The 24,961-nt window shown below is 42.3% G+C and overlaps 1 protein-coding gene across 1 annotated transcript in view; it reads left to right on the forward strand.

Moving 5' to 3' along the window:
- wdr3 (WD repeat domain 3) overlaps positions 1 to 20,198 on the forward strand; it is a 28,964-nt gene extending 8,766 nt beyond the window's left edge. The window contains exons 8-27 of the mRNA XM_080753070.1: positions 138 to 239; positions 1,465 to 1,565; positions 2,121 to 2,222; positions 2,616 to 2,849; positions 3,257 to 3,350; positions 3,497 to 3,598; positions 4,171 to 4,253; positions 5,866 to 6,004; positions 6,782 to 6,838; positions 7,007 to 7,107; positions 8,074 to 8,185; positions 9,372 to 9,506; positions 10,251 to 10,301; positions 10,632 to 10,697; positions 14,302 to 14,394; positions 16,839 to 16,889; positions 17,201 to 17,244; positions 17,681 to 17,809; positions 17,965 to 18,058; positions 19,493 to 20,198. Of these exons, the coding sequence (XP_080609196.1) occupies positions 138 to 239; positions 1,465 to 1,565; positions 2,121 to 2,222; positions 2,616 to 2,849; positions 3,257 to 3,350; positions 3,497 to 3,598; positions 4,171 to 4,253; positions 5,866 to 6,004; positions 6,782 to 6,838; positions 7,007 to 7,107; positions 8,074 to 8,185; positions 9,372 to 9,506; positions 10,251 to 10,301; positions 10,632 to 10,697; positions 14,302 to 14,394; positions 16,839 to 16,889; positions 17,201 to 17,244; positions 17,681 to 17,809; positions 17,965 to 18,058; positions 19,493 to 19,648 (2,046 nt within the window). The 3' untranslated portion in view covers positions 19,649 to 20,198. The remainder of the gene's footprint in view (positions 1 to 137; positions 240 to 1,464; positions 1,566 to 2,120; positions 2,223 to 2,615; positions 2,850 to 3,256; positions 3,351 to 3,496; positions 3,599 to 4,170; positions 4,254 to 5,865; positions 6,005 to 6,781; positions 6,839 to 7,006; positions 7,108 to 8,073; positions 8,186 to 9,371; positions 9,507 to 10,250; positions 10,302 to 10,631; positions 10,698 to 14,301; positions 14,395 to 16,838; positions 16,890 to 17,200; positions 17,245 to 17,680; positions 17,810 to 17,964; positions 18,059 to 19,492) is intronic.
- Positions 20,199 to 24,961: the final 4,763 nt, after the last annotated feature.

Consider the following 24,961-nt stretch of genomic DNA (forward strand, 5'->3'; position numbering starts at 1 on the left):
TGGAGTCTGAAGAGGTGAGTCTTCAGGCCACAGCGGAAGCTAGGAAGTCAGTCTGTTGTTCTAAGTGTGTGTTTTAACTCTCTCTCTCTCTCTCTCTCTCTCTCTCTCTGTCTCTCTCTCTCTCTCTCTCTTCACAGAGGATAGTGAGCTGTAAGGAAGCAGGTTCCATCCTGAGGACAGCGAGGGACCGGGTGGTCTCCATGACGACAGACGCCCGGGGCAAAGTGTTAGCGTGCCATGTGAGTGTGTGACTGTCTCTGTAACGTCAGACTTTATGACTGTTCAAACAGCCGCAAGGCTCCACCGAGAGGTTTCGCGAGGCCAAGTCTGTTAGCACAAGTATTGGCTTCCAAATATACTTAAAAGCAACTAAAGTAAAAGTGCTCATTATGCAGAATATTTATCTTTTCTTTTTTTTTTTACGATTGTACACCACCTATACAGACTCCATTGACGTGTATCAAGCGAGTGAACTCGTGGGTTCAGTTGCAACGTTGCCGCACCTTGACCAACATGAAACCTAGCGTCCATAATATTATTCTGGGGGCGAACATTCTGCAAAAATAGTTGATCCTACATGCTCACAATGCGTCGCAACGCTTCTTGTTATTTTCAGTAAATGGATTTGGTGTAAGAGGGGGGGAAAAGGAACGGACCAAACATGAGCCTCTGGGGGGAGTCGGTATCGTCTCTGTTGTTTGGAAACCTCATGGCCAAAACTGTTACTTTTCAGGATTAAAATTCTAAAAACTGTAAAAGTAGCAGATCGACACAAATATTTAAAAAAGTGTTTATAAAAAGCTTATTATTATATGCCTATGATCTGCAATCTATGTAATGTTGATTTGTGCTATTTATATGTGACTATGTAGCCCTAAGGGCACTTATTGTTTCACTATTGGAGAACTCTCCACGTTAAAATTGTCATTGTCATTATTGCTGGCTCTGGACATTGGCTAATTGAAGGGCCAGTCCCTGTTTCCCATGTATTTAAGCCATTTTGTAGACGCTCCATGCTATGACCTGACAAAGATGTATTGACATCAAAACGTTTGTCACTCTTGCCTGCACCCTTATAAAAAAGGCCTAAACAGTCCGTGTTTGCTCCAGTACCTTCCATCTACACATTCAAGTCCTGTTCCTGAGATGCGCCGGACCAGCCTAAACCAGGCTAGAGGCACGGTGGACACTCTTACATGCTTAGCAGATCGACAAGCTAAAAATATTTCTTTCAAGCTTGTGGATCTGCTACTTTTGTGTGACGCTGTGGTGTGATCACGTAACGTTGGGCATTCAAATTACGGAAAGACACAAAGTTAAAATATGGGGACAGCAACGTTATAGGGTTCAAGTGGTTAACACTGGAGGATGTAATCTCAGTCTGCAATTTTGATTCCCTGTTCTGTATGTAATTTTTATATGGTTTGTCCGATAAAACTTTGTGTTTTGATGTATTCATTTCAGGGTAAAGACTCGGTTCTAGAGCTGTTCTCTGTGCTCTCAGAAGAAGAGGTGGAGAAGAAGTTGGCCAAGAGACTGAAGAAGGCCAAGAAGAAGATGAGAGAGTGAGAACAAACATGTCTCTGTATGATGTGTAACCGTAGCAAATTGTAATAGTCATCTTCAATCGTGATATTGGTTGAAATTGGCTGGTGGAAACCCTACATAAACACACATCATGTTTTCATATATCTGTCATTCAACAGATATTGATATTTTTGTTTCGTCATTATTTTGGGCATCTATTGTTGAGTGATATTTCTTGCTTATAATAAGTGTTAAATGACTATATATTCTGTTCCTATAGAGTGTTTGTTCAATAACAGGGGTCTCCTTTAATGCATTTTCAGGTCGGGATACCAATTTTATCCAATCAGGAGAGAGAACTCATATGAAATGAGAAATGAAAAGAGCAGACTTAATTGAAACTAGTACACAAAATGTATGTTCTGTTTATGAAAGCGCTGGAGAGATGGTGGAGGACCCTGTTACTGACCAAACACTCTTTAGCAATGATTACTATCAGAACCCTTTTAAATGGTTGAACAATAAGAGCAGTGATGAGATCTTGGGCATGACATTAGAAGTGCTAACAGTGGTGTGACTGCCCCCTGCTGTAGAGCTCAGGAAGGTGCAGAAGAGACGGTGGAGCCCAGCGTTGAGAGGAGGCTGAAGGACGAGATCCTCAGACTGACTGAGATCAAAGCCTCTGCCAGCATCAGGTCAGTGTGCTGTCTGTCTGTCTGTCTGTCTGTCTGTCTGTCTGTCTGTCTGTCTGTCTGTCTGTCTGTCTGTCTGACTGACTGACTGACTGTCTGTCTGTCTGTCTGACTGGGTGCATTTATGGGTAGGCCTCTGTCTCTCTCTGTCTTCTTCCAGTTAAATTGTAGTTTTTCTGTGTCACCGTGACGCCAAATGACTCTCTGCTCTACATGTTAGTACCTTGAGACAACTTGTTGGGATTTGGCACTTTGCGATTTGGCACATTGCGATGTAACGCATTTGTTGGCTTGTAGATCTGTAAGCGACTAATTAGGCTTTACTGTGTGTAGTAGGTGTTTGTCTGCTGGAACTCCCTGAACTCTAATACCATCCCTTCCCCGGCTTCCCGCCAGGTGGGTGGACTGTGTGTCGTGTGCGGGCGGCGAGCTGAAGGTGGCGCTGCTGCTGCAGAACAACACGGTGGAGACGTACAGCCTGAAGACGCAGGAGAAACCCCTCCCCGCCGCCAACAAGACGTCCCGCCTCACCCTGGGCGGCCACCGCAGCGACGCCCGCACCCTGGCCTTCAGCTCAGACAACATGGCTGTCCTCTCCGCCTCCGCCGAAACTGTCAAAGTGTGGAACAGGTGAGGATCGATTGTTGTTTTTTATTTGTATTTATTTTGATAGGTGGGCAATGTGAAATGAGTTGATTCGATTGGCTATAACGTTAGCCTGAGAGGTATCTCCCTCTCCCCATATTCCCTCTTGATACCAAGAGTCAAAGGTTGTGGCAAGAGTTACTTTATTTACACAGGTATTTCTCTTTGGAATGAGCTGCCTCTGTGTGTCAGGTAGTCTCAATCTAACAAAAAAAAATGTTATGGCAAAAGCTACAGGCCAGTGTGGCCTTTTATGGTTTGATTTTTCTTTCCGCAATGGTTTTGTATGTTGTGAATTGATGTCACATGCTGCATGCTAAAATGTATTAGTGCATTTATTGGGCTATTATTTAAATCCTCCCCCCCTATATAAAATCCTCTCCCCCTCTCAGGTCTACTCTGCAGGTGATACGTACCATGGCATGTGAATATGCCCTCTGCTCCCTCTTTGTGCCCGGAGACAGACAGATTATCCTTGGAACAAAGGTTTTTATTCTCACCTCAAATGTTTTTGTTTTTTTTTTCAAAATACATATCATTTTGGGGAGTCCTTGCCATGAAAAAGTTTGAGAACCACTGCTGTACACCAGCTTTAATGGACATCACATTTATCATCATGTTCTCCCTTTCAGAGTGGTAAGCTGCAGATCTTTGACCTGGCCTCTGGAACTCTCCTGGACAGAGTAGACGCACACGACGGAGCCCTGTGGTCCCTCTGTTTGGCTCCTGACCAGGTATATGTCACTGTCTGTCTGTCTGTCTGTCTCTCCGATCTATTTAATGCAAGGGTCTTTAACGGGGGTCCGGGACTTGGATTTGGTGGACCCATAGTTACTACAAGAAAAGGGTCCTCCAAATCTTTGTGTGATAGAAACCTTTTTTATATTAACCACCCTAGTGTCCATATTCTGAGAAGATCTGCAAGCTCACAACGCCTCGCAGCAAAGAGGTTTGGTTTAGGGGGGAAAAAGGGCAGACCAAGTACAGAGTGAGATGTCAAGTTTATTAGGTATCATGAATCCAAAATACACTGATGATTGTGCTGTCAAACGTTATGGAATCTATGAAAAGGTTGTGGGGGTCCCTGCTTCATCTCTCTCTCAACTAAGGGGTCCTTGGCCTGAAAACGTTGAAGACCCCTGATCTAATGGCATCGCCCTGTCTGTCTGACTGATCGCTGGGTACTGACCATCTGTCTGTCTGTGTAGTACTGTACCTTGAAACCTTTGTTTGGTAATTCTTTCACTGGGGTTTGAAAACAGACGTAATCCGAAACTGCGACTGAATCTGTGTTTAATTTCCACAGCGTGGGATAGTGACTGGAGGTGCAGACAAGACCGTGAAGTTCTGGGAGTTTGAGCTGGTCAAGGACGAGAAGACCGAACAGAAGTAAGTCATCACAAAGTCGTCACTCGTGCGTTGCAGCTTTAATGTCTTATTATCCTGTTTTACCTCTTTTGAAACATCCTATTTCAGGGGTCTTCAACGTTTTTCAGGCCAAGGACCCCTTAAGTTGGGAGAGTAGATGAAGCAGGGACCCCCATTACATATACCTGTGTTGCAGATTAAATTCATAGATTTCTTAGGTGGTTCCATAGACTTGTTTGACGAGCACTGTCATCAGTGTATGTTAGATTCATGTTAAAGTGTACAGTATTTTCAGACATTTAACCACTTAGACCATCAATTAACCATCAAGAAAAAAGTTCTTATCACACAAAGATTGTGAGAAAGAAAGACCCCCAGCCGAAGACCCCTGTAGTAACGCTGAGGACCCCCAGTCAAAGACCCCTGTCCTATTTTATTGTTGTTGTGCAGCACCTTGTAACTGAAAAATAAGGCCTGGCCCTACTGTGCCCTAACGACTAAATATCATATATTTTAGGCCCTACCCGGCCCGAAAATGTTGGGTCGGGTACAGACTTTGCGCTAGGATTTTAAACTGCCGGTCACCGTGACCGGCATGATTTAAACTTACCGGACATCTTAAGAAAATACCAGACATAATCATTTTAATGCATAAATTACAAGCAGGTGCACAAACAGCCAATAGCAACAGTTAAAGTATTAGGCCTACTGCATAGTTGGGACTGAAAACGAATTGAATGAAAAAGTAGGCTAAAAAGAAAACGCTTCAATCTTGCATAAGGGAATTATATTGGACTAATCACGCAGGCTGTCTGCATGTGGCACACTGCTTTCACAACAAGGTCTTTCTGTTGCAACATGTTTCATGCCAACAATACAATACCATGTCTTGTCTTCAGAATAATGAAAAATAGCAATTGCTTCATAAGGTTGATAGAGTCATCTGGCCAGCAATGAATCCAATACTCACTGTCGAGTGGTGACACAGACAGTGCGTCCATGTGCATGTTTGTTCTTCCTACTGTCTCCACTCCATCTCCTCATAAAGAACTTCAATCAATTGTATCGTGTTTGTTTATATGGGTTGATTGCTAAGAGGCAGCCTGCGCAGAGGAGCAGTTTTGCAATCGGTCAGAGCGTCCGGGAGGAATTTTATTTTCCGGTCTTGGCCATAAAAAAACTGTCAAAACCGGCAATTACCGGTCTAACGCGATCTGTGGTCGGGTCGTGTCGGGTTCAAGAAGAACTCTATCACAGACTAAAAGTAATATAAACAATACAAAATTCTATCTTCTGTTTGCATTGAGCCCGAGGCCCAGCCCGGCCCGACTAATTATCATATTTTGGCCCTACCCGGCCCGAAAACATTGGGTCGGGTAGTGTCGGGTTCGGAAAGAATTTGAGAACTCTATCACAGAGTAAAAGTAATATAAATAATACAAAATTATATTTTCTGTTTTCATTGAGCCCGAGGCCCAGCCCGGCCCTACTAATTTGCATACATTTTAAGCCCTACGATACCATAAAAGTCACGTCAGGTTCGGTTAGGGTCGGGTTTGGGCAGGGTCTGGTTCGGGCAGAATTTGAGAACTCTTAACAGTAAATAACATCTACCTTACCTTGCCTAATCCAGGAGGCTGACGTTGAAGCACACACGTACCTTGCAGCTGGAGGAGGATGTGCTGTGTGTCAAGTTCTCTCCCAACCACAGGCTGCTGGCCGTCTCTCTGCTGGACTGCACCGTCAAGATCTTCTACACAGACACTCTCAAGGTAACATGATCAATAATAAGAATAAGATCTTCTACACAGACACTCTCAAGGTAACATAATAATAATAGTAATAGCTTAGATTTCTAAGTACCCAAAGTCACTTCACATAAAGAAAAAGAAGGAACCAACTGTATTAAGATGAAAAACTATAAAATACTAGAAAGGTGCAATTCTTGGAAATTCCAAGTGTGGTTGCCTATTTATATTATGTATTGTGATGTCACGTGAAGGTTGACAAACTGCACCACTCCTCCATTGAACTCAATGGACTTTTGGGGTTACTCTAGATGAAATAATAGTAAAGCTGGACAAGAACTAGAAAAAGGTTAAGCATGGGGTGGGGGCATCTTAACCAGACCTCAGCTGGGAAAAGCTATCTTGAAGAGGTGGGTTTTGAGTGAGGTTTTGAAGGAGTAAGGGGGCATTTTTTAGATGGTTATTGGGGTCTTGGGGAGTGCATTCGCAGAGGAGGGGGGCAGCAACAGAGAAAGCCCTGTCCCCCCAGGTACTGTAATTGGATTTGGGCTTCACTGGATCTGAGGGAACGGGAAGGGACGTAAGGCGCTAGTACAACAAACACAGAAATGTGTGGGGTGGATTAATTAGCATAATTATAGGCGAGAAAATAATAAAAAATAAAGACATAAATCAGGCATCCATGGAGGTGTACAGTACTTGAGAAAGGCTAGCTTCAGCAGAGCTCCTCGATGGCATTCAGTGTGAAGGGATGGAATTTTAGGCTAGTTGATGATGTGACTGATGTTTCCCTCTCTCCAGTTCTTCCTGTCCCTGTACGGACACAAGCTGCCTGTACTTTGCCTGGACATCTCACACGTGAGTGCTTTCTCTTGCAGATCTGCAAGCTTTTCGAGCTTGCCGATCGGCTACTTTTGATGTTTTTGAATTTGAATGCTGGAAAGTACGTTTCGGACACTCGATAGACGATATGTCATCGTCATTGTCTCTCTCTCTCCCTCTCTCTCTCTCTCTCTCTCTCTCCAGGACAGCACACTGATCTCCACAGGCTCCGCCGACAGGAACGTGAAGATCTGGGGTCTGGACTTTGGCGACTGCCATCGTTCCATGTTTGCTCACGACGACAGGTTAGCTAAAGCCTTCCCTGGGGTACTGAAGTTATTTTTCAAACTGAAAGCAGTGTTTCCTTTTGTAGCATAGGCCTCCACAAAGGGACGGATCCCCAGAGTTACTGAGAGAGCCAGTACGACACTCTTGTAGAGGATATTAACAAAACTTTCATTGCCAAGCCTTACAGTTGATTTGGAATTAGTTTCCGTGCGCTCAGAGATAATGTAGCCTCGGCTGGGAGGTGAACCCGGGACCCCGATATCCGATGGCATGTGCGTTCCCAGTTGACTAAAGAGCCAGGCTCGCTAGCGAGCAGCAACGCACACACTGTATAGCCTACTAGAACAAGAACAATGCAGAAGTAAAATGTGATGGCGTCAGTTTGCGGCGAGATGGGCTGTAACTCTTTTCGGGTGGGTTAGCGCTCTACTCCTCAGCTCTCCAGTGTGTAACTGGACATGAAGTACTGAAGTACTGGTAGCGCAAAATAATCTAACTTTTATTGAAGAAGACAAAAGACAGAGATGTTTTCCATTGTTAAAAAAGGTACAGTATATCAAGAAAATAAAGACTGCTCAGATACAATACAGACCCATCACCTGATGGTCAAGGCAACACACACACACACACCCACACACACACACACACTGAATAAACCCAACGCATACAGGCAAAACCCCCCACACACAGCTTATGTGTTCATTGTTTGCATAAAGAAACACAAGTAAGTGTGTAATGATATCATTTAATAAGCTCTGGCCTCTGTGGGTTTTGTGTTTCCAGTTACCATATACTGTACCGTATGACTTCATGTGTTGTTGCCAGAGGCTGTGATCCATGTCCTTGGTGACTGCTCTCTGACCAGTGACTTCACACCAGCTGCCTGCTTGTCATGTCACTGCCTTTCTACATCTGTTTTCTCATCTGTTCCATTAGTTAAATCTCTCTCTGTCTCTCTCTCTTCTCCCCCCCCCCCCCTTCAGCGTAATGTTCCTGCAGTTTGTCCCCAAAACTCATCTGTTCTTCACGGCGGGGAAGGACAGGAAGATCAAACAGTGGGACGCTGACAAGTTTGAGCTCATCCAGACCTTAGAGGTGACTGTCTCTCTCTATCGTTTTCTTCACTATTCATTCATCTCTTTCTCTTCCTATAGCCTGATTTATACTTAGTCCTACAATGCAACACACTGTGAGCTTGTATAATGTAGATCGTCATTTTCTTGCCGAGCAACGGTATCATGTGACTAATAATTATGTATATAATTTAAGCTATTATCGTCTCCGTTGGGAGAAAACCTCTTATGTCCAAAACTGTTGCTTTTCAGGATTCAAATTCAAAAATATCAAAAGTAGGAGATCTGCAAGCTCAGAATGTGCCACGTTTCGAGCTTGCAGATCTGCTACTTTTGATGATTTGTGTGACGCTGTAGTATGATCAAGTAGGGTGTTAATTTAACGAAAATACACAAAACGTTAGAATATGCCCTGACAGCGACGATATCTCTTTGGTGGCCGTGGCTGAGTGGGTAGAGAACTGGATAGTCGCAGCAGGTCTGTTCTTTCGCCTTGCCTAGTTAGTACGGATATTTAACTGTTCCTGAGCAAGACACTTGACCCCGTAACAGCTCGTCATCCTGTGTACTCTAATCCATCTGAGCAGCCATCAAACTGGATGAAGCTGTTAAAATAAGTTTCATCCTCCCCACAGAGACCGGAAAATACTCCTTTTCCACTTTTCTTTTCACTACGCTGCTATTCTTCTGGAAACCGGGCTCTTGCTCTCTGTCATCACACTCCTGGAAAGATTTGTGAGCTAATTACCGGGATTAAAGACTGCAGACATTTGGAATAATTGTTTCAATTAGCTCTGTGGCCTCCAAAAAACTGAACCGTGAAGCTAGAGGAAGTAAGATAAAAACGAGTTGGAGACCTAAACTTTATTTTGCCGTTCTACCCCTCCCACAGTTTTGGTGGCACGCACTTGGGTCATATGTCAAATCGACCGGCTTCATCGGGAATCATGTTATTGCATTTTGCTAAGAGATACTTTCTATATAGTTTAATTATACGCGCGCAAGACAGTACTACATTCGGTGCCGTCTGTATCCGGTGGACAGTACAATGGCAGGGCGTTTAGCCAATGAGAGAGCACCGTTCTTGGTGACGTCACCACCAACAAGTGCAACCTGAGGCGCAACTGAATACTCAAGTAACGTAAAAGTACCTTAAAATTTACTTCACAGGTTCTGTGTTGTAACTCTGCTCTCTCTCTTGGTTCTAGGGTCATCATCATGAGGTGTGGTGCCTGGCCATCAGTCCCAGCGGGGACCACATCGTTTCCTCATCCCACGACAAGTCCCTCCGCCTCTGGGAGAGAACCAGGGAGCCTATCATCCTGGAGGAGGAGAGGGAGATGGTAAGATGGTGGCGCAGTCGGCAGCGCTGTCGCCTCACAGCTAGAAAGTCCTGGGTTCGATTCCCGCCGGGGGCGCTGTGGGCGCTGGGGGCATGTTCTCTCCTCCGCATCATCAGTGCCCATACCCTAGGTGGGGTTGGCAGAGGGAGTGTAGTGCCCAGGATTACATTAGACAATTGACGCTGCGTTACAAAATCATGGGATAAAAAAAAGAGAGAGAGATGGTAAGAGAACCAGAGAGGAGGTGAAGAGAGAAGGAGAGGGAGATAATAAGAACCACACAGGAGGGGGTGGAGAGAGAAGTCGTTTCACGTGGGCGCCATCTTGAAAATGTGACGTGTCTAAAACATAGGAGTGTTACAATGAGTTCCAAAAGACATGTCTTGCCTCTTTCACATGGTTTTACTACCCCACATATGTGGGATAAATGAAGCTATGTGAACTAACTAGCAATAGAATATACATTTTCAGAAGCATAATGTTCACAGATAATTCTGTGTATAAGGTTAAAGCCCCAATCTGTGATTTCTTCAAATGGTTGGCTGTATGTAAAACATCACAAAACTAATTTAGAGTAATAATATCAATGCATCCCATGAGCAAATTGTTTTTGACACAGAGCTCGAGTGCGAGGGGTCACCTTTTCAAGCTTTTATTTTTTTAAATCCCTTTGTGAACTGAATTAAGTTATTAAAGTCACAGAAGAATAAAGAACACAACTAAACCAACATTGTCCTTTTACAGGAGCGAGAGGCTGAGTTTGAGGAGAGCATGGCCAAAGGGGACCAGCCTGTGGTGAGTAGCTATTGTTCCTGTCTTTGAGCAATTTAACTGAAACCTCCTATCTCCATATTTTAACCTTTTGTGTTTTTTCGTAAATGAATGCCTTACTTCTTCACACTACAGCGACACATGTATGTATGTATCCAAAGGGGCAGATGTACAAGCTCGAAACACAGCTCTAAGCGATGGGTTTTGAGCTTGTCGGTCTGCTATTTTTGAAAATTCGGACCGTAATTTATGAAAAAGTAGGGCGTTCATTTACGAAAATATGGAGATGGGTTTCAGATGTTGTGAGTGCCCTCCGTTTGACAGGCCAGTACACTGATGTTGTGTTTCCTTCAGGTTCCAGGAGAGACCCAGGGAGAGGCAGCTCCAGCAGGCAAGAAGACCATTGAGACTGTTAAAGCTGTGAGTTGAGCTTTATGTAGTCTGGAGGGATTCGCATTGAAACCCGGTCTGCAGGGGCGTTGCCCTGTGATTTTTTTCACAAATCAACAGCCAATGAAGAAAAGGAGGCGTCGCCCACAGTAGTGGGTGCTCAGTGTAAAACGAGACCGTAGGAAACCCCTACCGGGAAGTGGGAACGTTCCTGCAGGGTCGCTACAATACAAAATAAACATAATCTACTTTGAATCACCCAGTTCAAATAACAATCCAATCCTTAAACATACATTTATATGCCTACATGTTAGAAATAGCAATATTATTATAAAGGGTCAAGGATTTCAATGAATGTGAATTGTTTGTGTAATGGTCTGATTCTAGTGCATTTGACTGACCAAAGTCACCACCACCGATTACATTATCATGTTTCATTGATCTTTTTGTTGTTGTTGTCCAAGTCCAGTGCAACGTGCATGCATGTATGCAGCCAAAATGGTGATTTCAAATAGGCCTAAACATACAACTCACCTTAATGTGTCAGCCAGCCATATGCTAATGCTACCGACAGAAAGCATTAAGTACCGAACTCGTTAGCATAATAAACTGTCGTCTGTGATTGTCGAGCAGTTTAATCTGAGTTACCAGAATAAGCAGCAATCAAACAATGGAAAGATATGCCGTACGTTTTAATAGCCTTCATGAAAACACCACCAAAACGCATAAATCAGGCATTCATAGGGTGAGGATATGACTTACTGGTTTAGTTGTTTTACAGCTAGTAGTATAGCCTACTACTAATAATGTAATATTAAACACGAAATCCAATAGTAGCATATGGCCCCAACAATCATAATATTCTGTTACTTTATTTCTTACAGAGGTAAAGTTAGTTAGACTTGAATATAAAAGTAATCAAGTCAGTAGGCTTACATCTCTGTAACATAATGGCCCAGCACTTCCACAGAAATTGTATTACTACCCAGCCTGTACAAACGGCATCCATGGCTAATTTTAGAAATGTAAATGAAAATCCCAAACAGCAGAGCTGTCTATGTATGCATTTGCTCAATCATTAAACATAATAATTCTATAGCCCCTACTTGATGTAGATGGGATTATATTTGAACAAAACATAAATAGGTCTGTCAAGGAATATTTGCAAGAGCAGTTCCTTATTATATGCTCATACATTATACAAATAACCTGAAATCTACATTTGTCATAATATCCAGCAGCAGACTGATATTGAACATTTATAGTAATACTCACAGCACAGGTGATACATTAAGCTAGGTAAAACATTCTACATATAGTGCATATCCAAATAAATGTCCAGGCAAGTGTCATAATAACAGGCTTTATTTGTACACCCAGAGGTTGCATTTTGACCAGAAGGCAAGTGTGTCCAACACCAAATCTGCATTTCATTTCTACATGAATGTTCTCCCTAAGACGCTGATGCTGTGAGTGCACTGGTATTGATGCAAACAGGATGGAATACAGCTCTCCATGGCACTTCCTAAAAGGAACTTCTGTCCCTGGCTGTCGCAGGCCCTGTGGGAGAAGAGAAAAAACAAACATCACAACACTGAAACAACAATAATGATTGAGCTAATTATGAACCCTTTACAATTAGAAATAAGCCAATGTTTTCAAACAGTCCCTTTACTTAAAACAAATGGGAAACTGTGTCTGACAGCATTCTTGTTACTGCTATTAAAATATCAATGTAAATTGGCACCTTTTGTTTGGCTATATACCCTTAAATTTACACAAAGGCAAAACATCTATTGTTTATAAAGTACCTGGAATGCCAGGCACACACCTAGACCACTTAGCACCACATCATCCAATTCTAAGGCTTACTCTGTGTAGCTATTGAGTATCAGGAATCATGGTGTCAGGTCTACTATATTGTGTTGCAAATTAATGTCCTCTGACTGATGGTCCCTTTTAAAACGAGCTGTAGATCAACCATTTTCAAACAGCCTAAAGGTAAAAAATAGGGCTAACGTGTTTTATGTATGTTTTATAATATTATGTATTATAATGGATGCATCTAAAGTTTTCAAATAATATAGTGGAATAAAATTACAATATTTGGATCCGGGATGGAGTAGAAATAAAAATATGGCTACAAAACCTACAGTACAGTGAGTAAATGTACTTACTTTACACCATTGATGTCCGGCCATACCACGCCAACAAGAACTGTTTATCATCACATTCAACTGCCATAAGTGGTTGAAAGATAGGACCTATATAGTTATTATTGTGGCCCATGTGGGAATGATGCTTTACTGTTTGTGATCGGTTGAATGTGATTAAAGCAGTTCTTGTTTGCATGATATGGTCGGACAATGGTGTAAAGTAGCTACATTTACTCCAGTACTGTACTTTGCAGACATTATAGCCTAATAAATATTACATTGAGCACTGTAGCCATACTTTATACATAGTCTGGATTTACACGGCGCGATGCAACACTATCGTGAGCTTGTAGTCTATTTTCAAACATTTGGACTTACTTTTGATGCTTTTAAGTAGATTTTGATGGCAATACTTTCCGGAGGATTTCTACATTGCAGTATTGATACATGTTGGGCCCTTTTTTACACCACTGCCAGACAGATAATAACATTGATTTGCTTACCAATACGTTGTATGGTATCCTTTAGCTTCGATGTAGCTGCTGGATGCTAGTGAATCCTCAATCCGGTGAAACAAAAACAAAGTAAATTTTCTCGTCCATTCCAATTAGGTAGCGACCGCTTCAATGCAAAAAACAAGTCATGAGTACACGGCAGGGAGTCAATAAACACAGTGGCAGCGTTCTGTGTTAAAACAAAACGTGCATCCTTCACGTCTATATGCTACAGAGTGAGCGAAAGTTTATCTACAAACTGTTTACACGGACCCTCGCCTCGGGAACACAGGATTTTATTTTGGCAAATCCGGTATGGGCGGGTTTGCTCCGAGCTGGCCGAGACATGATTGGACGCTCAGATAGAGAGCGGGGCCAACTTCCTTTGGCCAGAAAAATAGACGTTTCTTACCAGGCGCTTTATTTTTTTTCCGATCGCCAAAATAAAAGCCTGGTTCACGAGGCTAAGCTTTATGTGCCACTAATCTCTCAAGAACACTCTCTGATGCTACGCAGAGAACTCTTCTTTGATGATGGTTAGCCAGATTGATGTGCCACAGACAGAATTATTACATAATCGACTAATTGCAATTATTTGAGATAATAGTTTCCAAAAATAGCAGAAATAAGCTATTTCTGCTATTTTAGATTTTTTCTTTTTTTTATAAGTATTCAATTATAAAATATGTAATTTCTTAACATATTTAAGTTATTTGCCATATCGGTGGAATTGTTTACGACGACTAAAAGTCAAACAGAAATGCCATTTCTATAAATATGTTCCAATGTTCAATGCCAAAAATGCAATGATTGATGACATAATCGTGACGGCGGTAGACGGCAGGGTAGGGCAGGGTTGTAACTGTTATCGTCTTTAGCGATTATTCAATTAATTACTTTTTCGATTGATTGAATTGCGTGTGTGCTAGCGTGCAAAATGTGATCTCGTGACATGCTGTGTGTGCGTGTGTGTGTTCCTTGCAGGCGGAGCGAATCATGGAGGCTTTGGAGCTCTACAGAGAAGAAGCCAGGAAAATGGAGGAACATAAATATGCGTGCGAGAACGCAGGCAAACAGGTACAGTACTGGCCCTCATAATAACTCATTACACCACCATGTCGCTCATACACAACAGGAACGCGTTGCATCATGTGTCTTAACCCACTAAAGTGTGGTTCCTGTGGAAATAAGCCGTAGTGTTTTCTAGGATCTCCTTTTAGTTGACCTTGTACCATTGATTTGTACTGTCATGAAACTGTACTTTTTTCTATTGCAAACTTCTAATAAATTCTTCAATCAATCAATAAGACGGTTTTCTGAAAAACTTCTGCCATATCAGTGGTGCTCAAACGTATTCACGTCAACGACCCCCAAAATGATATGTATTTGATGCTATATATACAGTATATACTGTATATACATAATATATACTCAAGACAGATTCAGCTACTCCAGTTACAACGTGTAGAGTTAGGCATGTTAACACATCTGGTGCCAACCCCGAGTTTCCCGAGTTTGTATTGATACCAACGCTGTGCCAACCCCGAGTTTCCCGAGTTTGGGCCGTTTTTGAAAAAAAAAAAAAAAAATTTTTTCAAAAACTTTTTTTCCAAAACATTTTTGGGACCTCCAGAAATGTATTAAGCTGGTTGCACACTGCTGCGTTTTTCGGGCCGAATATCGGAGTGAATTTCGGAAAACGCAAATAAAAAAATCAACCTCACGTTATGTCAGTCACGTTTGCACACTGCCGCCCGTTTCGCGCACCACTCAGTCCCTTGCTCTCTCTATCTCCCTCTCTCTCCTTGCCCTGAAAAACGCATTTCGCAACGAAAAACGCAGCAGTGTGCAACCACCTTTAGGCATGATCGCGATCGCGAAATTGCATGTTTAACCCCATACCAACCCATTCTTTCAAACATGGCAGCCATGTTTGTTTACATCTGAAGAAAACATAATGGCCCATAAATCATGAATGCCTGAACGGATTTCCAAGCGGATTTTTTTGTTTGAAAGCTGTGAACAGCATCTACAACGTGGTGCATCATCTAGGCATGGGCGTGCACTTTTTACACAATTGCACAATTACATGGAAGTCTATGGTAACCATGGCAACGCGAGACATTGAAGAGAAAAAATCATTGCAACATAAGTGTTAACAATGTAATGTTTATTTTTATTTTTTTATTTTTTTTGCAGACGGGTTCTCATATTACTTTACTTTATTTGTTTATTTAGACGGGACAATGCATATTAATGAACACTACATGAATGCAATGTAAATAAGCCGGAATTAGCAAGAATGCTAAATTTCATCCGTAGTCCCCACATGAAGACAAAACAATACATACCAACAAACAGTAACCCTACATTAGGAGAGGGCGCCTAAGAACATACATACAAATACTATTTTTCCTGAACCAAGAAAAAAACAACAGAACAACACATATTACTAACAGTACCCTACATTAAAAAAGGATAGTTAAAAATATACGTACATGGCATGAGCTGTACTCTTAGAACTATACATGGTCACAGGTTTGATTGTCAACTAACCATTTTTTTAGATTGAACTTGAAGGATGGAAATGACAAACAGTCTCTTATTGTTAGAGGTAGGTCATTCCAGATTGAACATCCCTGCACTGAAAGGGTGTTTTTTCCAAAAGCGGTTACCCGGTACGGTACTTCGCAATCCCCTCTAGTGATTGCTCTAGTATTGAGTCCTCTATCAGGCTTCCTTTTTATGAATTCCTTTAGGGGAGGTGGGCATAGACCATTTAGTGTCTTATATATGATACTGACCTGTTTAAAAACCTTAAAATTAGCGAAACTCAAAAAACGGTACCTCTGAAGAATATTACAATGGTGATATGAGTGGGGTTTCCTATCGAATACCTTAAGCGCACTCTTATATAGCTGTTCAATGGGTTTGAGAGTCGTTATACCTGCGCAAGACCAGTTTGTGAAACAGTACTCAATGTGTGATAGGATCATGCATTGGAGATACGATTTAGCAGCACTAACTGCCAAAAAAGGTGTGATTTGTTTAAAGTTCTGAAGGTTGAACTTGATTGTGTTTGTAACCTTTTTTACATGTTTTTTAAAGGTTAGGGTTGAGTCTAACATGACCCCGAGGTACTTGAACTCTGACACAAGTTCAAGTTCCTCTCCACCCAGAAACACATTTGATGATTCCATCACAACTGGTCTTTTGGAAAAAGCCATGCAGACCGTCTTTTTTGCATTCAGGAGCAGGCATATTGATCCTTGATTGAAACACTTTCTTAGATAATCACCATAGAATGTTTAATACTTCCTGATTTAAGCTTTGTTGTGCACCAGGTAGCAGATCAAACATGCGCAGCGAAGGCGGTGTAAGCATCATAATGGCGAAGTATAAATGCTTCACTTCCAAGAGAAACTTTGTACGGTACATTGGATCAGGAGACTTCTGCTGTATGATACTGTACGTACAACTGTACTGTGTTTTAAGGCTGTTTATCAAACTATGTTTTGCAGTTAAAACCACCCAAACCTAACCCTATCCTGGTGGCCTTTGGAAATGTTACAGTAAGTACAACTACATCGGATAGATCACTGTTGTTCACTTCACTTCACTTTTCTTTTTTCCATAACTTTATTTATAAGATTTTCACAAAAGTATACAGACATACAACCCCACAAATACACGTGATCACTTTTAGTTATCTAGATTTAATTTGTTATTTTGAATACCACATTTATATAGTGTTGAGCAGTCAAATTGTATTATCGTAGCAATGCCATTGGATGGTAAATGTGTTTAGGTCTGGCCATGTGGCCAATTAACCAGTATGTTTTCATTTGAATGGTGACCCTGTACCTGGTGTTTTGTCTTCTAGCCCTCACGCTACGTCTTAGATGTGATAAAGAAGGTCCGCTCCAGGTAAGACATGGGCACTACTTTCATGGAAGAAATAGAATTATTTACTCAACAATGTACTTGTGTCACTGCATTAAAATGTGTACTTTGTACTGCATCCAATAATGTGTTGACCGGCAGAGTCTCCTGTAGGTCACTACCGGAGACATTAGCATCTTTCCGCCGGTCATCAAACTATATATTGGCTTAGGAATGTGACAAAACCTAAAATAATCTCCATGAATTCAAGGCTTCATGAGGTGTGTAATTGATAGAAAATAAGTCATTTTTTGGGTTTCCACAACATGGACTTGATTGTGGCTTCCGGGGCTCTTAAAAAAGCGCAGTGAATGGCGGCACTCTGTATCCAAATAATTACAAAGATAATGACATCCAATTAATGTGTCATCTAATCTGTACTTACCGGTCAAATGAAACGTGTGTGTGTCCTCTCTCTCAGTGAGCTGGAGGTGTCTCTGCTGGTGCTCCCGTTCTCCTACGTCCCAGAGCTGCTGTCTCTGTTCAACAGCTACGTGCAGCAGGGCCTGGAGGTGGAGCTGGTCTGTCGCTGCCTCTTCTTCCTGCTCAGGTAATAATAATAACAGGGCCTGGAGAGCTGGTCTGTCGCTGCCTCTTCCTGGGTTCTGTACTATCTCAACCAAGGAAGAATAAAAGGAGATTATCATACCCATGAGAGGTCCTGCTAACGTGATGCTCTCTCTCTCTGTCTCTCTCTCTTCCCAGGATCCATTTTGGTCAGATCACTAGTAACCAGATGCTGCTGTCAGTCATAGACGAGCTGAGGACCAACACCATCTCCAAAGTCCAGGAAATTAGAGTGAGTGATGACTAGGAGTCTAGGACGACAATAAATAACATGGCCTGGACACTATGTGGGGCGGCTGAACCCCACCTTGCTTCCACTGAGTTGGCCGGTGCAAGCTTGCCACCATTGGTGTGTGAAAGTGGGAAGTGAGGACGCTGGCGTCGACTGTTCGCCGCTTCACCTCTCAATGTATGAATGAATGGACCATTGTAAAGCGCTTTGAGCACTTGGAAAAGCGCTATAAGAATGCAATTCATTATATGGATATTATATCGATACCATGATATGAGACGAGATCCACTTTTATTGCAATTCGTCATACGACAAAGAACATAGTGCTTAACTTAATGTATGTGTCTCGCTTACCGACTAGAACTTATCTGTTGTAGATCAGGTCCTGTTGGCATGAGAAGTCATAGGCTGGTGAGGATAAATGAGGGTTTACTGCCACTGAGCAGTAGGTTTGAGATCCTTTAGGATTTTAATGATGCCAGTTCCATAACTATTCCCTCTTAATTGTTCCGATTCCTTGACGGTTCCCTTTAACCCATTTAGGCCTAAGTCCGATTTGAAAAAGCCTTAAAAACCTTTGGCCGATGAGAAAATTCATCACTATTTTTCTGGAAAACTATTACCCAGCCTCTGTAGTAGCTAGAAACAAAATTCTAAAACTATTTGATAGCTTAGACCTTTGGCTTTCATAGAAAACTTTCAGAAAAAAGCAAATATATTTTCAAAAAAAAAAAAAAGTTGCTACATACTGTAATACACAAAATTGTGTTCCTGGCCTGAGGGGGAGAGTGTACAAATGGAGCCAAATGGAGGGTTTCCATTTGTAAACTCTCAGGGTTATTATGAGGGTCCTTCAAATTAAACAATTTGAGAACGACTGGTATTGTGTTGCCACATATTGTACCAGCTCTGACAGTGTGATAAACGCTGTTCTGGAAACGCTTCCAAATGTGATGGAATCGATTCCGGTCCCTCAATGTTGGGATCCGGTTCCGGATCCCAAGCGTACTGAACAAGTTGGCTAGGATGAAACCCAGCAGTATACTCTGGGACCTCAGCAGCGGACTTGAAACTGGACCCGACTAGGGATGGGACGTTAAGCGATATTATGGTGTATTGTGATAAAAAACACTCACGATAATCGTATCTTGGAGAATTTATCCTCGGTCATGCACTGGGATCAATTCACCTTTTATTTGACGAGCTGCATATCCGGTAAGATTTAAACCCTCTATTGGTAAAACTGTATGTTTTTCACTCACTACCAAATCTCTTTGCCAAAAAATATCCGATCTACAAGCTCACAACGCATTGCAACGCATTGTGAGCGATTTCTCTGGTCACGATTTCTCTGGTCACAATAATCGTGATATGACATTTTCATATCGTCCCATCCCTACCTATAACCCCCACCTTCACTTGCTGTGTTTCCAGGACATCCTGGGCTTCAACAGCGCGGGCCTCCAGTTCCTGCAACGCGAGATCGAGAGCCAGGAGGACGTGATGTTCTTCGCGGACGCCACCGGCCGCCTGGTGGAGAAGAAGAAGAAGCGCAGGAGGAGAGAGCGAGCCATACTCACTGTCGCCTGAATCACCATGACAACCACCCAGACATTGGCCACCATGTTGGCAGACTGAGGCAAGCTGTAACACCTAATGATTGCTGTCTGGAAGAAACAGAAATCTTGTGTTTTATTTTCTTCTCGTAAATTAACGCCCTATTTGATCATACTACAGCGTCACAAAAAAAACATCAACAGTAGCAGATCTACAATCTCGAAACATGGCGTGAATCGACGTGTTTTGAGCTTGTAGATCAGATACTTTTTGCTGTTTGAATTTGAATCCTGCAAAGTAACCGTTTTGGACACATGAGATTTCCACCCGACAACAGAGACTGTATATTATGTCTATGAAAGAAATGGCCTTTTGTAAGATAAATATCCACTTACAATCCCCTCCCCTCCTTAACCGTGTTACCTCACCATGAGCGCTATTCCAGTGGGTGGTCACAAGATTTACACCGTTGGTTCTTGTTTTTTTGTGTGTGTGACTGTTATAAGATCCTGGTTAGGATGTAACAGTGTGTTATTCGCTGGCACGCTTCATTTCCCAAATAAACTTGTGTCTGTTACTCCTGTTGAAGCACTCTTACTCCCTCTGCCTTTTTTATAGCCGGCTTTTGAAAGGAATAAATCTTTGGACGGTCGCTGCGAGTCTGTCAGGGAGACCAAACAGAGAGATGTAGTGCATGTGTGTACTGGGGTTCCCACGGCAGCTATAGAAGCCATGTAAACTATGTTCATACCGCTGTAAAACTCTTTCCTTGTAAAAAGGGGGCTTTTCACCCCACTATTACCTACCTACAGTACACCGTGCGTGTTGTTCCAGGCATCAGTGTGCTAAAGCAGGGGTCTTTAACGTTTTCAGGCCAAGGACCCTTTAGTTGAGAGAGAGAGATGAAGCAGGGACCCCTACAACCTTTTGCGAGGCTAAGCGCAGCGAGGCTCACAACGCCTCGCTGTGAGCTTGTAGATCAGCTATTTTTGGCTTCTCAGAATATGGACACTATAAGGTTCAAGTGGTTAATATAAAACTAAAAATGTTTCCATCACTCAAAGATTTGGAGGACCCCTGTAGTAACTCTGTTGAAGACCCTTGTGCAAAAGAAACGACTCTCAAACGGTGATGGTTGTCCCTGCAGTTTGTAGTTACTGTATATGTAGGTTGTAGTGAGCTTATAGATCGGCTTTTTTCTGCTGCGCAACAAAGCCACACAACTACTGTAGGTATAAATTGGCATACTGTAACTCCAACCGACCTCTAAATATAACTTCTAGCATCTAATCCATACCAGCCTAGCTCTCACTCTCAATATAACAACCAGGAAAATGGTCATCCTCTCCTCATAATGTCTTATTTATCAAAGTCTACTATACTTGTGGGGACATTTGACCCTTGCAAGTATAGTAATACAAGTACACACACAGAAGGGAAAGTGAGCTGGACAGGTATGATTTAGTCTGGTTTCTCTCAGCTTTCCTGTACTGCGGGGCCTGAGGGGAACCGTTCAGAGCCTGGACCTGGGCCAAACCAGGCAAAAAAATTAGAGGGGGTCATATCGCTGCTGGCGGGCAGAAACCTCTTATCTCCATTTTTTCCCCTGCAAATTAACGCTCTACTTGATCATAGTACAGCGTCACACAGACCCGAAAGCTCAAAGGAGCTCGTCGATCTGGTATTTTTGTTACTTTCGAATTTGAATCCTGAAAAGTAACAGTTTTGGGCATACAGTATGGGGTTTCCACCCGACAGAGACGATCTAGTAGATGAGGAGTCTGAGGCCTGTGTCGGAGTCTCGGAGACCACCTGAGGTCCAGGACCACCGGATCGCAACCTGTGGAGCAACGAGGGGGAAGACTCTGAGAGTGTTCCCCTGCTGCCAGTTCCTGTCACTGCAGTCATCCCATACTAAATATCACACACATGATAGCTTGGCTTTACTGCCCCTTGTAACCTTGTCTGGATTTATACAGTTCCTACGCCAGTGGTGGAAGACGTAGCCCACTCAGATGTTTCACTTCAGTAAAAGCAATACCATAAGGTAGCAGTCTTACGTAACAAGTAACATCCTGCTTTAAAAAAATTACTTGAGTAAAAGTTATGTACAAGTGAAAACTTAGGCAGTCATAAGCGTTCTATTTTCACTTTATGTGCAAATGTCACTTGGCCGCTGTATTTCCAAGCACATTTGGACATTCTGTCCAAACTAAAATACAGCAATGGGATTGCTCACATTCATTATTATGGGAAAGATATTGCTATTTAAATGCGAGTTAATGTGTCATCTAATCTTCAGGGTGTGATGTATTACTTAACGGTCAAATTAAATTAAATGAAAACAAAAGAGCCAGCACTTAAGTGCACACGATCCGTTTGCTTTAATATCACCTTTTTTTCTGCCCCACTTAAACGCAATTTGTAGTGATTATTTCAAACCACTGCCGGGGTGCTAATGCAGTGTCAGGTTATGTGAGAGTGTGTGACGGGCCTGCTCTGTTATTTCTCCAGAAAGAATTTTTAATTTCGGTAGGTGAGACATTTACAACGTGAAGGCAGAACCCAGCCTCATAAAGAGCCCTTGGCCTTCTTGTAAATACAGAGTTAATTTGTTTTTTTGTCCGCCTTGAGATTAAAACCTGAACGTGGAGAGAGAGAGCGAAAAAAAGAGAGGTGTTTTACAAGCTCCGTTTCTTTCTTTCTCACACGCCCTGCGGGCAGGAAATAAACACGCTGGCGGAAAATAAAGTGTGTGATGTGTGAGGTGTGAAACATTTTGAACCCTTACAGGATTTAGGTCTCGGACGTTTGGAAAAAACCTAAGCGACACACGAGGCGCGAGCATGTTAAGATCAGCTATTTTCACAATATTCATCTGTGGAACAGAGTCAAACTAAATGTAATGCCTCAACTCTTACAATATGTCAGTGCCAGGGGGCACACACTCCACAGACAGTTCAAATATGTTTTTTGGGGGGTCGCGGCCTGAATAGAACTACTGAACGCCCCCAGACCCCACTTTAATTGAAACCTAATGCTTTTTCTCAAGCAAAATTATGAATGCAGGATTTCTACTTGTAACAGAATATTTCTGCGTTGTGGTATCACTACTTTTACCTTCCACTAATGCCACATTCAAACCCATCACAATGTAAACACACACACACAGACCTGGCCTGTGTGGAGATCAAAAGCCACAGCTGTTACTAACCCTGCCCACTAGATGTCAGTGTTGCCCTACTTTGAGTCTCCCCTAGCTGTCCATTCACAGCTTTTCCTCCTGGTAATCCTGACCTAGGCCATTGTTTCTCAACTCATGATGGCACCTTTGTTAAATCACATAACCACCACATTTCACCTTTTTCTTTTTCAAAAATGGCAGATCAACAAGTTCACAATGCGGCATGATATGACGCGTTATGAGCTTGTCGATCGCCTTTTTTTCTTTTAACTATTTTTGCGTCAGTCTTGCATGACGAAGTAGAGTATTCGTTAACGCAAAAAAACATAAAAAGTTGAAATACAGTATGAAGATACCTTTTATTGGCAATACTGTACTGAAAACTTTAGTTGCAATACAGGCCTATTTGTAGATTTTGATTAATATTACAAAACACACCTTAAATATTTCCACCACATATAGGCCTACATTTCGGCCATTTGAAAATAGCAGATCTAAATTTTTATTATGTGCTAGTTTTAGATGGGCTATTTTTTTAAGTTTTCTACATTTGAAAACGTTTGAAATGTGACATTCTGCATAATGAGTACTTTCTACTTTTGCTACTTTTGAAATGTACTTTTTAAAGTACATTTTGATACGAATACTTTTGTACTTTTACTCAAGTAGCCTACATTTTGAATTCTGGACTTTTACTTGCAAAAGAATATATACTTCTACATTGCAGTATTGATTCTTAAAGTACAAAGAAATTGTCAATACTTCTTCCACCAGTACATCCAAGATCAAGATTGCTTTATTTGTCATTAATTTTTCTGTCTGCAAGCAGCGTTAGAACAAAACAAACGAAATTATGTTTCAGCAATAATTTATAAAAGAATAAAATCAAACAGTGCACTTGCATGGAGGGCCCTGAATGGCATGGCCAGTGTATGGAACTCCAACCTCCCCCGACAAATCAAACTCAGCTTCTTCTATGCGACGGTAGAGTCTGTTCTCCTATATGGCAGTGAATGCTGGACCCTGAAGCCAACTCTGCAGAAGTCTCTAGACGGGTGCTACACCAGAATGTTAAGTGTAGTACTCAACATCAGCAAGAGTACACATGTTACCAACAAGAATCTACAGTATGCTGGAATATTCAGGGTGAGCGATAAAATAGCATCCAGGAGAATGAGACTCACAGGACACTGCCAAAGACACCAAGAGCTGCCAGCCAGTAAACTGGTGCTGTGGGAGCCAACACATGGGCACCAGTCACGAGGACGTCCCATACTAAACATATGTGGATGTACTCAAGAAAGACACAGGAGCGCAAAGCACCAACGAACTGGCCGGATGTATAGAACACCCAAGATAAAAAAAAACAGTATCAAAAGTATTCCCCCATCCCATGCAGCTACACTGTGCTGCCTCCTCATGTCAGGGAGGCTTAATACCGGCCTCCCACCACCTGCTGCAGTGTTCAGCCTATAATGGCTGGGTTTATAGGACTCTGTCCAAGGCATGGCTGCCAGCCACACCACGCTCACTCACACACACTGATATACCACCACATGGCACCACTGGCACTTTTAGTGCCCATGGGCTGCATGGGCACAGAGCCATACAGTACTACTTTGCCTCTGCCGTGCCGTGCGTGTCCACTTTGGGTTTTATTACCCATCTCCATCAGCAGCTGTTGAAGTGGCTGCTTATCTTCACAGTCAAATCCTCAGTGGTGAAGTCATACTGCTGTGTGATTTCTTTCCCATTTAACAAAAGTATTTTTTTGATATCGTCGTTGTTGTCGGGCTGAAACCATTTTAACTTGTTGTGTTTTATTTTATTTTTGTATAAATCAACGCCCTACTAGATGAATGGTAAATGGTGCATTTATATAGTGCCTTTATCCAAGGCGCTTTACACAGATTGTGCATTACATTCACCCATTCATACACCGATGGCAGAGGAAACCATGCAAGGCACCAACCTGCTCACCAGAAGCAACTAGGGGTTCAGACTCTTGCTCAAGGACACTAACTTGGGGGAACCCTCTGTGTTCTAATGACGGTTTCTCTACCCCTGGCCTGAGCCACTGCCGCCCCTGGATCATACTACAGCATCACACAAAAACATCAAAAGTAGCTCATACGCAAGCTCGAAATGTGGCGCCAAGCGAC

Source organism: Nannobrachium achirus (assembly GCF_963921795.1).
Source record: "Nannobrachium achirus genome assembly, chromosome: 22".
Lineage (NCBI taxonomy): Eukaryota > Metazoa > Chordata > Actinopteri > Myctophiformes > Myctophidae > Nannobrachium > Nannobrachium achirus.